This window comes from Engystomops pustulosus, chromosome 1, assembly GCF_040894005.1.
Source record: "Engystomops pustulosus chromosome 1, aEngPut4.maternal, whole genome shotgun sequence".
In the NCBI taxonomy this organism is placed as follows: Eukaryota; Metazoa; Chordata; class Amphibia; order Anura; family Leptodactylidae; genus Engystomops; species Engystomops pustulosus.
In genome coordinates this window covers 276,380,900-276,397,169 of record NC_092411.1, presented here as the reverse complement: position 1 = coordinate 276,397,169, position 16,270 = coordinate 276,380,900, and the positions used below count along the sequence as shown (strand labels likewise).

The 16,270-nt window shown below is 35.9% G+C and overlaps 1 gene segment (V, D, J or C); it reads left to right on the top strand.

Annotated features, from left to right (window-relative positions):
- The window catches only part of LOC140082127 (Ig kappa chain V region Mem5-like), a 166,862-nt gene extending 153,023 nt beyond the window's left edge, over positions 1–13,839 (top strand). Inside the window, 2 exon segments of the V gene segment in view lie at positions 8,125–8,162; positions 13,246–13,839. Coding sequence covers positions 8,125–8,162; positions 13,246–13,574 — 367 coding nt within the window.
- Positions 13,840–16,270: the final 2,431 nt, after the last annotated feature.

The following is a 16,270-nucleotide window of genomic DNA, read 5'->3' as shown; positions in this document are numbered from 1 at the left end:
CAGGGGAGGGGACAGCGGACCCCCAGAGACTGTGTATGGAAATACTGGGGGCATGGAAATCCTGTGGTTACAATGTGTGACATGAGGAGGATCATGTAGAAGGGAGAAAACATCTGACACCTGACAATGAAGACGTCACATACAGGCAGGCACACCTATTGTGAAAGACACAACGGACACCAGCCCACTTCCCCCAGTAAAAAAAAAAAGTACTGACCTTCTGACGCTCTCCCCACAACTCCTCTTCTCCCTGCTTCTATCTTCAGCCGTATCTTGATCCAGCTCAGTGCGCACCCTATGATATCATAGTGTGTGGGGGGCAGTGTGCTGGCTCCCTATATACTGGGGGAGGGCAGTGTATTAAATACCTATATACTGGGGGTAGTGTGCTGGATAACTATGTACTGGGAGGGGGGAGATTTTATAATTAACCTTATTCTATAGATCATTGCGATTACGGTGATACCTCATTTATATTTATAAAACTAATATAGAGAAATTCTCATTTATTTTCATATCGCCATATTTTTGGAGACATGACTTTTATATTTTTTGGTTGACAGAGCTGGTTTAGGGCTTATTTTTTATGTGTTTAGTTGTCCTTTTCAGTGGTACATAATAGTTTTTGATCACTTTTTTGGACATTTTTGTGAAGGGATTTTATGAAAAATGTACATTTCTGGCAAGCTTTTCAGGTTTCTAATGTCTTCTAAGAGAGAGACTGTGATCCATAGGAACATTTAACCCACTAGGACGCACCATAGAACAAGGGCTCTTAATATCTACTGTACAAAAATATATCTGTGGTCATTGAGGGGTTAAGGGACTGTACATGTTTTCCCCCCAAAGAAATAGTGGAAAAATAATAAACTTTATATCTAAGTTACAACTCAATGACATGAAAGAATAGCACATCACATAAGAATGTATGAAGACGCCTCGTGGGCTGAGACCTCCTCACATACCAAGTGTGAAGCAAACACCCACCACTAACACCCACAGATGGTGGACATGCATGATGGATAGACACCCCCCATGAGGTCCTCGGGGGTAGAACCATTGTCATGTGAGACTCCCAGGCTTGTCTCTGCACATGATCTGTAATGTTCTGCCCTATTCTTCAATACAGTAGTAGTACAGCGTACGGTAAGAGCAATCAGACCCCCTAAGGTTCATGCATGTAATGTCCGGTGACTCCTCCCCTTCCATACAGTAGTCGGGCTGTGGAGAATGCGGTGACTGCACTTTTAGCGATGGCTTCACTGACATGTTCTAAATTTTGTTTTAAATTTTAACCCAATAGCGCAATAAGACGTATCTGAGCCCTCTTCATATTCACCGAGTGCTTGCTTCACAATAAAGCAAACACCCGTCGCTAACACCCGCGAACGGTGCTTGCACCAATCGCGGGTGTTAACCCTTTGAACGCCGCCGGCACAGCTGCCGGTGGCATTAGCGAGCCGGCATCGCTCCCCGTGGCTTCATTGGGGAGCGGCGATCTGTTGCCATGACAACCTCGGATCACACAAAGATCCAAGGCTATCATGTTTTAGGCTATCTATTACAATGTGCGATTTCCACATTGTAATAGATGGTGTGCAAAATCCCCATATACTGCCATACTGTATTACAGCAGTATATGGTAGGATCAATTAGACTAGGGAGTCAGAAAAATTGTAAAAAATAAAAAATATATATTAAAAAAACCTAAAAATTCAAGTCAACCCCCTTTCACTAGAAGTCATATGAATATAAATGAACAGTAAAAATCATAAACACATTATGTATCGCCACGCCCGAAAATGCTCGATCTTTCAAAATATAATAACGGGTTTTCACTGTGTTTAACCCCGTAACGGAAAATAGCGCCCAAAGTTGCAAATGGCATTTTTTTTTTTGCCATTTTGAAAAATATAAAAAAGTCTACAAAAAAGTGATCAAAGGGTCGTACAGTCCTAAAAATAAAAGCATTAAAAACATCATGAAAAGTTGCAAAAAATGACAACACGAACAGCTCCGTTCACAGAAGTATGAAAAAGTTATTATCGCAAGAAGACGGCAAAATGAAGAATTTTTTTTGTACAGGAGGTTTTAATTTTTGTAAATGTATGAAACCATTATAAAACCTACACAAATTTGGTATCACTGTGATCGTACTGACCCAATGAATGAAGTAGACCTGTCATTTAGGGCGCACAGTGAAAGACGTAAAATCCAAGCCCACAAGAAATGTGTTTTTTCATCATTTTCACTGCATTCGGAATGGTTTTCCCGCTTCCCAGTACACGACATAGAATATTAAATACCATCACTATGAAGTGCAATTTTTTACCCAGAAAACAAGCCGTCACAGAGCTCTGTACGTGTAAAAATAAAAAAAGTTATAGATTTTTGAAGATGGGGAGTGAAAAATAAAGACGCAAAAACGAAAAAGGGCCTGGTCGTTAAGGGGTTAAACAACATCTACCATCATATTCCCTGATGGTAGATGATTATTACTCACCTCCTTGTCCCATCTCTTCTTTTCTTATATTGCTGAAGGCCCACATTTTTGGAGAAAAATAAACTCTTAAAAATATTCAAATGAGCCTCAGGTGCTCTGTAGATCACATGATGTAATCTATTCACTGCCGGAAGTGCAAGATTTGCAGAGAGAATCTGTGACATCACCATCTCTCGTAACGCTATATAGGTGGTGCCAGGCGGCCGGGGGTGTGAATAAATGGATGTGTCCTGCAGAGCATCTCAGGCTCATTTGAATATTTTATTAACGTATACCTTCTATAGATATAAGGAGAGAAGATTTCTCCGAACAGGACGGGGAGTGAGTAGAAGTCACCTACCATCCAGGAATCTGACGGTCAATGTCCTTTAACATGATGAAACTTGAAACTAACATAAAATCTCTTGACGTGTGGTGTATCTGGAGTCGTATCAACCTGGAGAGTAAATATATTGGAAGGATTGCTGTATGTCTTAATTTTTCAACCAAAAAGAGGACCGAGCGTAGGAATAAATGCAGCCGGCGACTTTTCATATGTGAAAAGTTGCCGGCAGTAGCACGTGTGCTGGCGTGGGGACAGTAACGCCCAGCGCCGGCCCACTCCCGGACGGCCGTGCCCTCCCCTATACGCCGCACTGGCGTGAAGGTGGTGGATTGGGGCAAATAATCGCAAGTACTAGCAATAAGCTAACATTTGCAATTATTTGAGGGTGCAGAGTCCGGGCTAGAAACAAGAGGAATAGATGGAAAAGTGATAAATCCAAAAGGGCAAGGATGAAAACTTACTGGGAAAATGTCATCTCACTACAGGATAGAGAAGGAAAGTTCAGAGACAAAGACACAGACTACAACCAATTCATGATATTCAAGTGAGGAAAAGTAACCAGATCCATATTCCAAAATTAAGGAATATTCTGATATAATATAAGTATAGACAACCTATAGGTAATACAGTTATACCGGACAGTTTAGTAATGTGCCAGGCTGTAGCATTACATTACAACATGTCTGTCCTGTCTAAGATCCTATTAGCAGATTTGCCCAAGTTGATTTATTTTAATAAAACGCTACCTCTGAAACACAAAACAAAAGCGGAATGGAGCAATCTCTTATCCCACCACAAGATGTCACTGTATAATATCACGTGAGATGTGGCGACACCTCCTGCTGACTACGGATATTGGGGAATATTTACCATAGGCTTGTGATCCATGCGCCGGCGTATGATAAAGCCCCGCCCCCTGCTGCTACGGTGGATACATCATGAGGCTTGGACCTTCTTATGTATCTGCTGCTCTCACTGTGCTGCCGGCAAAACTACACCATGTCCGACCTGGAATAGGTTTGAATAAAAACTTGAAAACATTCAGCGGTGAATGTTCACAGATTTTTAAAACGTGCACAGATATGGGGCAGGAAATTGTGATTATTTCATAAAACTGGCTAATAAATCTCCCACATTACGTGTGGGATGATCTATCAATTTTTATAGACTTTATGTCCGAGACAAAAAACTAAAGCGGAATGAAGCAATCTCTTATTCCACCACAAGATGTCAGTACTGTACAGTATTGTATGGGAGATGAGAGATTTTTCCCAGGTCTCTTTTTGTGGATATTTTTTGTACCTCGTTTGTCTGTGTGAATGCTGGGGTGTAAATTTGAGCGCAACATTGTCTTTCCTACGCATGGCCAAGACTGAAGTGTTTTTGCACAATTATTTGGTACAAATCAATGTTGGATCAGGAGCAAACATCTGGAAGCAGGAGAAATACAAAGGCAAATTAGGCGCAAACCAGGAAACTGCTACATGGCCAACTCCAGTGCTGGAAAAAGGCGCAAGAAATTGCACAAGCAAACTAATGTGCCCAAAAGTCACTAAAATACAACCAAAAAATAGCTTCAAACTATGGTAAATCTACCCCATTGCGTGTGTGATCATCTGCATTTTACATTCTACTATAAAGTTTTCTAGATAGTTCAACATATCATCTGTCTCTCTATCTATCTATCTATGTACTTAGCAAATAAGTTTCCTAACAACGGCATTTCTAATCAAAAATATTAGGAAGTGATCTCATTTTTCTCCACTAGATGGCACTTTTGTAGTGGTTGTATACAGCAGATGTACATTGATGGGTTTCTGTGTATTGTGCTTGATATAAGGAACCAGAATAGTAAAATATTCTTTGTCTTCAAGACTACAATCACTTCCATGTAGAACAGAAGGGTGAGGAGGTCTAAGGTTCAGTATAAGTTCCATGTAGCAGTGCATTGTCTGCTCCATTCCCGAGGACGCTTAGAGAAGGACTGCGAATGTAACAAGAGACATTTTGTACAACAATGGAACATTTCCAACTGTAGGATATATCCAAATCCCACTGTGGGATCTGTAGGGATAATTGTACAGTACTGTTTTTTATTAGAAGCAATGATCACCCAACATTATGAAGCCCAATAATAATTATGTTACATTATTCTAGTTATTCTCCTCTTACAGTAGATAGTCTAATAATATGGCAGATGTATCATCCAGCATCAGACACAATAGTATATCTGGTGCAGTGTCAGATTGTCTCATCAAAGTTTATAAAGTTTAATTCTCAATCAGTTTTAGTAAAGCTAAAGGGAGTTTCGTCATCTATGAGCCAATTGTCAAAGATAAAATAAAAGTTATTTCGACTTTCTATTCATCCGCAAGATGTCACTGTTGTATAATATCAATCCAGGGACCGGACGTCACCTACTGCACCCACTATGGAGGGATATTTCGGGGATTGTGGGCCAGAGTTCTTCCCTACAAGCCACTAATAGATGTAATCACTGGCATACTGCGAGGAATTGCGCCTTTCTCCCCCCTTATGCTACCTCCACGCCAAGTTGACGTGGAGACTCTTGAAAGGGGGTTGCGTCTGGTGGTGGATTGGGCCCAACATGGGGCATTCCTGCCCATAGCCAGCTCCAGCAACTGGCACAGGCTAAGGCTCAATTCTAACCCAGTACGGAGCTGATGTAGAGCTACCCAAGGTGCAACTCTGCCAGATTTATCAGGAGGTTGGAGCCTCCTAATAGATCCAAAGAGTGCCAGAAGGCGAGGATACTGCCACATAAAGTTGAGCACTTACCCTTGTTAAAATTTTTATTTTATGATACTTCTTGTATTACTACATTATGGCCAAGATTTTTTAAAGCCCCTGAGCCAGTTTTCTATCAGACTTTTTAGTGGAAACTGCTTGCACATGTAGAAGTGTTCAAGACACATTTTTGGCGCGGCTGCACTAATCTTCATGCAACACAAATTTCTGCACTGAAGGGAACGTGCCGGTGCTCGTTGGGACCGTGCACCAGATTTATCATGCAGTCTGAAAGAAGTGTGTTGCACGCCCCATGTTTAAGGGGCACCAAGAAAAACTTGGTGCACTCTGTCGGGGCAGTGCTGAGGGTGCCAGATCCATGCAGAACGGGTGCCAGAAATCTTGATTTCTACTACACCCGTGTGTCTCATGTAGATGAATGGACAGAATCTTCCTTCGCTCACATTTCTCCCCGCTGGTCTGCCCTGTTTGGGTGTCAGGGAACCACCCAATTCCCTCCAAAAAGGTTGGCCTGCCATTTCCTCTGTGTTAATCTTGATTTCTATATTTGGATCCCTTGTATGTTTTCTGATCACCAATTTTGCCTATTGCATTGTCCTCTTCGTTTTTTTTTATATGTTTGCATTGTCCCATCTTTGTCTCTGCGACAATTGTGGACTTTCACAAAGAAAGGGAACATCGACCAGTTGTCACTTACCACTTAGGCTGGGCAAGTTGGTAGGGATAGCAGGGAAGAAGGTTTTAGCCTTAGGGCTCGCTGTCCTTGTCTGTCCTTCCAATCCATCTAAGTCTATGCCCAGCAGTGCGTTATAGCAATCCCTTAAACCTTCTCCTGGTCAGTTTCAGATTAATTCCTATTCCAGATCTTGATTGGCGAGCCTGGTTTCTGAGCTGGCACACCATGTCCAGGTTCCATTTCTGACTTGGTTCCTTTGCTGCCTGCCCTGACGTCTTCGACTTTGAGCCGGTGCTGCGTCCTTACCTCCTGCCTGTCCCCGACTACGAGATGTTTCTGTACCTCAACCTTGGCTGCCACTGCGGACAAGTCACGCCTGTGGAACGACCTGGTGGTACCACGCCACAGCAAGTCCAACCCTCTTTGTGGCAGGCTCTGGTGAAAACCGGGTGCCACTTAGACTCCGGTCCCAGGTAGTGGCTTGTGTCGTCCTCCGCAGTGGTTCAGAGGATCCATTACCTCTGAGCCTGACAACCGTGTACCATTTGTCAGCGTTTTGTGTCCTAATTATAAGTTTGGCTGCATTAAATACATATTCATTTTGCTGTAAAAAGAAAGATTTAAAAATAAGTGAATGACAAAAGATGATGGACACCTTAAGCTAATTTTGGACACAATGCAAAAGTGAAATCCTGTTCTTTACTTCTAGGAACTCTTATTTTTAGCAATTTGATGCACTTGTTTCGTTTTACACAGGTGACTGATTTTGATGTATTTTAGGCTCAACTAAAAATAGAAATAAGACGGCAAAACAGAAAAACACTAACTCTGACGATCGTAGGAAGGTTTTGGTACAGCCAGGTAATACACAGTCATCACTGTGGTGGACTTTCGGTGCTGGAACCAGAGTTGAGATAAAACGTAAGTAGACCTCAAATGTAAGTTATATATTATCTGTATTTGATAGCTATGATGATTTTATTGTCTCTATGCAGTTTGTTGATCTTTGTTGAGTAATTTTTATTTCATTGTGATAAGATAGAAATTAATACATCCACAAAGTTGGCAACCTTTTTTTTTTTAATGTCCCAAAATGTTGTAACCCAAATTAAAAAGGTCTGAATAATATTGGATGGTAATAATAAAAAATCTGTAAGTATTCATTGTTTTAATATATCTAAATATATATATTTTTTTTTTAAAGAGTTACTGCAGCTTTTAAGTAAATTTATTTTTTAGTAGACATTTAAGGAAATAAAATCTAATAAAACATAAAAAAATCTAAAAGTTACATGATTTAAGCATCTAACAGGAGAACATTAAACTAGACAGTAGAAAGCAGTGTAGGTTTTTGTACGATGAATATAGGGGAAGTATCTACTGTGGTACACTTTTGGTCAGAAAACCACTGTAGAGATTAAACGTAAGTATAACTCTAAATGTAAGTTTTACCTTTATGTTTTTTCCTCATTCAGTGTCATTTTTGTATTCATATGTATTGAATATATCTATTTGGCTGTTTTCATGTGTTTTCTCAAATTGAAAATCATTGTACCATATTGAACATAAATATAACTCCAGATAAAAGTTTTATCTTTTTTTATAGAGTAAATTTTATCCTTTTTAGATTCCCTTTTTGTTTTTATATGTGTTTTTAGTGGTTTTCATGTGTAAAATGTGACTGGACTTTTTTCAAAGTGAGGAGATCTGGGTTATTTTTTCTTAAAATTAAAATCTTTCTAAGAAAAAAAATCAGAAAGAAATCATGCGAGTAACTCTATGTAACATAAGGCATAAAAGTTTACCTACTGTAGTTTTTGTACGATGAGTATAAGGGAAGTAGCTACTGTGGTACACTTTTGGGCAGAAAACTACTGTAGAGATTAAACGTAAGTATAACTCTAGATGTAAGTTTTACCTTTACTCTTTTTTAACTCAATTAAATTTTTTTTTTCTTTTTGTATGTGTAAAATGTGATGGGGCTTCTAGTTAATCTGGGTATTTAGGTATTTTGTTCTCCAAATGAAAATCCTAATGTAAAGCAACAAAAAAACTTTAACTTTGATAATTTAGGTAAATTAAGGCATAAAACCTTAATTAGTGTAGTGTAAGTTTTTGTACGATGAGTATAGGGGAAGTATCTACTGTGGTTCACTTTTGGTCAGAAAACCACTGTGGAGATTAAACGTAAGTAAAACTCTAGTTATAACTTTTGTTTATATCTTTGTTTTATCTTAATTCAATTAATTTTTTTTGTTTTATCCTTCATTTTTGTATTTTTGTGTAAAATGTGAAAGGGCTTCCAGGGATTCAGGGTAATTAGGTATTTTTTATCTCAAAATAAAAGTCTTTGTTTCAACATAAAAACTTTTATGCTGAATAAAGCTATAAAACCTTACTTAGTGTAGTGTGAGTTTTTGTACGATGAGTATAGGGGAAGTATCTACTGTGGTTCACTTTTGGTCAGAAAACTACAGTGGAGATTAAACGTAAGTAGAACCCTACATGTAAGATTTACCTCTATCTTATTTTTTCTTCATTTTTATTTATTTTTGTATTTCTATGTCTTTATGTCTGCTTAAAAAAAAATATTGGGGTTTTAGAAAACTAGGTAAATAGGGTTTTTATCTCACAATTAGAACCATTATTTCAAGAATACACCAAAAAATTAATATGTAGATAACTTAAAGACATAAAAAGTAAGGTAAGATTAGGCAGAAATCCTTACCAATTGCAGATTAGTTTTTTGTACGATGAGTATAGGGGAAGTATCTACTGTGGTTCACTTTTGGTCAGAAAACTACGGTGGAGATTAAACGTAAGTATAAATCTACATGTAAGTGTTACCTATACCGTTTTTTTAACTTTATGATTGGGATTTTAGAAAACCTAGGGTTAGGGTTTCGGTTTTTATCTCAAAATTAAAAGCCTTATTTCAGGAAAAGGTAAGAAGGAATGTATGCAGGTAACATAAGACATAAAACCTTACCTACTATAGATTAGGATTTCTGTACGATGAGTATAGGGGAAGTATCTACTGTGGTTCACTTTTGGTCAGAAAACGACTGTGGAGATTAAGCGTAAGTATAACTCTAGATGTAAGTGTTACCTTAATTTTTTTTAACTTGATTTTTATGTTTGTTTATATATATTTTCTATTTTTATAAAGACTGTTTGAACTTTTAGTAAGTGTAGGAAGTTATTTTCTCTAAAAATTCCAAATTCTTAAATCAAGAAAAGGGAAAAATATTTAATGGTATGTAGGTAACATGAGTTATTAAAATGTAACCTACTAAAGATCAGGTTTTTGGTTGGATGAGTATATGGGAAGAATTTACTGTGGTTCACTTTTGGTCATAAAACCACGGTGGAGGTTAAGCGTAAGTATATTTCTCTACTATGTAAGTTTCTTGATTGCAATTTAATCAGTTTTTATATGTCTTTATATCTGTATGTATATAAAGTGATTGAAACTTTAGTGAACCTGCGTAGATTATTTTCTCTTCAAAATTAACATCTTTATTAAAAACACAAAAAATAATGGTATTTAGCTGCCTTTAAAACAACTGTTTTAATCAAATGTAAGTGCATAGCATAGTCTGCCTTATTTGCTATCTCTTACATTAGATTTTAGTACTTTTAGTATGTTTAGTAGTTTTGACATGTAGCTATTGCATGTATAAAAGTTGCATTTGACAAAAAACTATATAACTTTATATTAATTTAGCAGAATATCTATTTTTCTTTAATCTTATGGTAATTTTAGGCATTGAGTTATGTATTACTACATGATTATTACTATATACTATTATGTCACATGATGACAAACCCAATAATTTTTTGTATGGTTTAGGTAAGTATGTTATATTCCGTTCTCCTAATCTGTAATTTGATCCAATTTTTTTCATTGAAATGTACATGAATAGAAAAATGAAATAATGTATATCACATTATTCATATTATTTAAGTTAACATTATTTACATATTTATACATAAATGATCGTCTTTAAAAAAATGATTTAAAAAAACTTCAAAAATGTTATTACAATTTTAGCATTAGATATTTTATGAACACATTGTAATAATCGTAGAACATGTAAAGGAAAAAGGGGTAACAATAATGATAGGATTAAGTATTTGTTAAGGGAAGTAACTAGAATAAGATATTGTGGTTCATTTTGGACCATGACTTAAGTTAAAAAAAAGTAAGTCCAGTCCCATTTTTATTTCTATATTTCATATTATAATATATTTCATATATTTTATTAATGTTCACAGTTAACAATTAGATTTATTATGGATTCATTAGTTAATACTTTTATTTAAATTATAAAGTAAATTTACCATTTTGGGGTACAAATACCCAACTTATAACAACCAAACGTATTTAAGGATTGTTAAATAGATATTTTTAAAATTGAGGATTTGTCATGATCTAGAAACATGATCTGAGACTTGTTCTGTTATGAATAATATTATTTAAAGATTCTTTAAAGATATTTCTAATTTTTTTTACAAAAAATACATATCCAACTTAGTATCTAAGCCATTTAGTCTCATAAAATAGGACGCTATTTTATCATTTCTATATTAGATATTTAGAAATTTCTATGTATAGATATTTTGACTTGTAAACTGTACAGAACATAGGAAATAAAACTGTAGCATTCTATCCCCCAAAGAATTTAAAGTGTCAGTTTCATGAGACATCCGCACACCTGTCATCACACTTATTTAACTGCAAAAGCAAAATAACTTGTATCAATGTTCAAAATTATCTTTATTGGTGCAATTTGTTGAAGATAGCAAAAAGATGGTGAGATAGAAAGATCTGAGATCATTTTACAATACGAATATAACTATATATATATATATATATGTGTGTGTGTGTATTTTAGATTTGCAAACATTATACTGTGACCTAAACATGGAAGTCTTTCACAATTTCATGATCTTAATACTATAATAAATAGCTAAATACACAGCTATGGCAAACACCATTAATATCTTTTCAAAAACTCAGATACTGATACACAAACTTAATGAAAATAGATATAAGATAGATAGATAGATAGATAGATAGATAGATAGATAGATATGAGAAAGATAGATATGAGATAGATAGATAGATAGATAGATAGATAGATAAGATAGATAGATAGATAGGAGATAGATAGATAGATAGATAGATAAGATAGATATGAGAGAGATAGATAGATAGATAGATACATAGATAGATAGATATGAGATAGATAGATAGATATGAGTTAGATAGATAGATAGATAGATATGAGATAGATAGATGGATGGATAGATAGATAGATAGATAGATACATAGATAGATAGATATGAGATAGATAGATAGATAGATATGAGTTAGATAGATAGATAGATAGATATGAGATAGATAGATAGATAGATAGATAGATAGATAGATAGATAGGAGATAGTTAGATAGATAGATATGAGATAGATAGATAGATATGAGATAGATAGGAGATAGATAGATAGATAGATAGATAGATAGATAAATAGATAAGATAGATATGAGATAGATAGATATGAGATAGATAGATAGATAGATATGAGATAGATATGAGATAGATAGATAGATAGATAAATAGATAAGATAGATATGAGATAGATAGATAGATAGATACATAGATAGATAGATATGAGATAGATAGATAGATAGATAGATACATAGATAGATAGATATGAGATAGATAGATAGATATGAGTTAGATAGATAGATAGATAGATAGATATGAGATAGATAGATGGATGGATAGATAGATAGATAGATAGATAGATAGATAGATAGATAGATAGGAGATAGTTAGATAGATAGATATGAGATAGATAGATAGATAGATATGAGATAGATAGGAGATAGATAGATAGATAGATAGATAGATAGATAGATAGATAGATAGATAGATAGATAAATAGATAAGATAGATATGAGATAGATAGATAGATATGAGATAGATAGATAGATATGAGATAGATATGAGATAGATAGATAGATAGATAGATAGATAGATAAATAGATAAGATAGATATGAGATAGATAGATATGAGATAGATAGATAGATAGATAGATATGAGATAGATAGATAGATAGATAGATACATAGATAGATAGATATGAGATAGATAGATAGATATGAGTTAGATAGATAGATAGATAGATAGATAGGTAGATAGATAGGAGATAGATAGATAGATAGGAGATAGATAGATAGATATGAGATAGATAGATAGATAGATAAGATAGATATGAGATAGATAGATATGAGATAGATAGATAGATAGATAGATAGATATGAGATAGATATGAGATAGATAGATAGATAGATAAATAGATAAGATAGATATGAGATAGATAGATATGAGATAGATAGATAGATAGATAGATAGATAGATAGATAGATACATAGATAGATAGATATGAGATAGATAGATAGATATGAGTTAGATAGATAGATAGATAGATATGAGTTAGATAGATAGATAGATAGATAGATACATAGATAGATAGATATGAGATAGATAGATAGATATGAGATAGATAGATAGATAGATAGATAGATAGATATGAGATAGATAGATGGATGGATAGATAGATAGATAGATAGATAGATAGATATGAGATAGATAGATAGATAGATAGATATGAGATAGATAGATATGAGATAGATAGATAGATAGATAGATAGATAGATAGATAGATAGATAGATAGATATGAGATAGATAGATATGATATAGAAATGATAGAGAGATAGGAGTAATATAGATGTAATTACAATGTTATTACTTGAATTTTTCTTTTGTCTTTAAATATCATTTTCTAGTTTAGGATTTTCGGTGTTTACCTCATTATACAGGACTATAAGGCGTCTTGTACATTAAATAAATTTCCAGAGATTTTCAATAAGTTAACAAAATGATATCCCCTCTTTGTCACAGGAAGAGAAAATATTTCTCCTGTAGCATTCATCTTCCGTCCATCTGAAGAACAAATAAAGACTGGACACACGACGTCGGTCTGTTTGGTGAATAACTTCTACCCGGGAGATGCCAAGGTGACGTGGAAGGGGGACAATGTAGTTATAACCAAAGGCTTCCAGAACAGCGAAAAGGTCAAGGATGACAATAACGCCTACAGTATGACCAGTTTCCTCGACCTCAGCGGGGATGAATTCAATAAGTATAAGGAGCTTCAATGTGAGGTGACACATAGCACCCTAAGCACAGCATTGGTCATAGGCTTCAAGACGGCAGAGTGTTCGATATGATCAGGACTTGGCGAGTCCTAAGGGGTCTCCACCCTAATCCTAGGACCGCTTTCCCTTGTGTTTCTATTTAATGCCTTTTGTGCTAAACGACGATTTACAACATAATATATAATATATCCTGTATGTCTCATGGTCAAATTCAGCCAAATGCAACTTATTGGATTATTGTAAATCTACTTGTTACATCATAGAAACACATTGTTAATTTTTTTTCTGCTTCTTTTCTTGATATGTGAGAAAAATGAATAAAAAATATTTTGCTTCATATTATTTTTTGGCTCTTTTCTATTTTATAATGTGGTTTAAAAAAAAAAAACTACTTGGAAATTCTAGGTTAAAGGGAAACTAGATTTTAAGATTTTTTTGTGATTTTTTTACTTTATTTGAAAAAAAAAGTTTTAAAGGTTTCACTGATGTCAAAAAGCTTAGCACATTTTTAAAAGATCACTCTCCATCATCATATCAGAATAACGTCTATATGTAGATAACACAGGATCCACCGTGGCAATAGGTGATGGTCAAAGTTCACATCCACAATTCATTGAATATCATTTGTCTCTTGTTTTCCATATAGTTAAAGGGGTTTTCCCACGAAGACAAGTTAGGCCCTATCCACGGGATAGAGCCTAACTTTCTGATCAGAGGGGGTATCAGTGCTCCATGAGAGTAATATAGCAGACAGCCGTGCATGACCGCTCTGCTCCATTAATCTCTATGGAGCAGATCGGTGAGCGTGGCCCTCGGCAATTTCCATCAGCTCCATAGATATTAATGGAGCAGAACGGTCATGTGTGGTAGTGTGCTCCATTAGTCTGAGGAGCAACGGACCCCTGGTTTTCGCGATTTGGGCGGGTCTCAGCACTGAGACCCCCACTGATCTGCAAGTCAAGCCCTATCCCGTGGTTAGGGCCTAACTTGTCTTCGTGGGAAAACCCCTTTAAGGTTATTCAAGAGAATTAAGCAAAGAAATTTTGGGGTATTCTAAGATATATGAAAAGGGCCAACATCTGGCAGTAATGGGGTATAGATGTTAAGGCCTATGGAAAAATGTTCGCCCAATGAATTTCATCCATACTTTTAATCTTCAGGCCCCATTGAAATGCTTCCCATTCCCTCATGAATTAAAACTGTATATATATATGGGTTGGTTTCGTAAGAACCTTTATTTAAAGAGAGACGTTCAATGTGTTCAACAAAAAGATTAAGAGACTTCATCAGATTCTACTACCGACCCCACACATGCAGTAGGGTGCACAGAGATTGAGGGACTTAATATGATGTTCAGGAGCAATGAAGATTTGCCAGGATATTCCTTATATTAGAACACAAGGTCAATTTTGAAGATTCTGTAAAGGAATGACATTAATGTATATTTTTCTACATTTTTATTATGAAAAGTTTTAAGGGTACCCCCAAAAACAAATCAGATCAGTTGGGACGGATTCGTTGGGGTCTATATATCAAGACTGGTCCTTTGTTGCCAATCAGTACAATTAACACACAATAAGACAGAAAGAGATCCCAAACTCTTTACAATTATTGTGCAGCACTTGTAACCGTAAATTATATTGTAATTTAAAACTAGACCGGCCCCATGCTGTCGTAGATTTCCACTATAACCTGCGCAAATTTTTAGTACATGGAAAATAAAATGATAAAACCTTATCTATATACACTGCTTCAAAAAATAGAAACACATAAAGGGATTCTGGATTGTGGTTTAGTGTTTCAAATCGCCCAATAAAATGTATATACTGACCCCTGTACGCAGGTCTCGGGGGTCTTCACATTCGCTGTAGTACACCCTGTGTATTTACTGTGCTGTTTGTACGGCACTTGTGCATTGAAGAGCCCTCACTCCTATTGTTTCACATGACTGTTTGTACTCTGTAATGTCTAACTTTATTTGTATGTTCCCCAGAATCTATAAAGCGCTATGGAATTTGATGGCGCTATATAAATAAAGATGATTATTATTAATGAAGCGATGGTGTACCATTCCGGCTACAATGAATCAGTGCGCATGTATCCGAAACACACGAGAGATGAGTCCAATGCGTCTAACTGGACTCATCTCTATCAAGTCTAAAGGTTTATTTTTTGTTATAGCCTCCACAGAGAGAACTCAAACAGGGCAATTTAGGCCACTAAAGTACCGATCCTCATCGACCTGTAGTTGGTTAAAAGGGTTTCCCACGAAGACAAGTTAGACCCTATCCACGGGATAGGGTTTAACTTGCTGATCAGTGGATCTGCAGATCGCGAAAACAATGGACCCCTCGCTGCTCCTCAAACTAATGGAGCAGAAGGTCGTGCATGACCGTTCTGCTCCATTAATTTCTACGGAGCTGACGGACATCAGCTCCATAGAGATTGATGGAGCAGAATGGTCATGCGCCGTCCGTTAAATTACTTTCATGGAGCGACAAGGGGTCAGTCGGACTCCCACTCGCACTGAGACCCCCACTAATCAGCAAGTTAGGGTCTAACTTGTCTTTGTGGGAAAACCCCTTTAAGTATCCAAAATCACCCTGACAGGTTTTCTTTAAACCACACAATGTAACTCCACATCATTGACACTTCTGTGAAATCAACTTGTCCTGATTGTAAATATTTTTTTTTCTTTTGTTGTGCAAATTGAACAGAAAACAGGTAGAAAAGATAGGCAATTAGTAGGACGAACCCGATGAATGAGT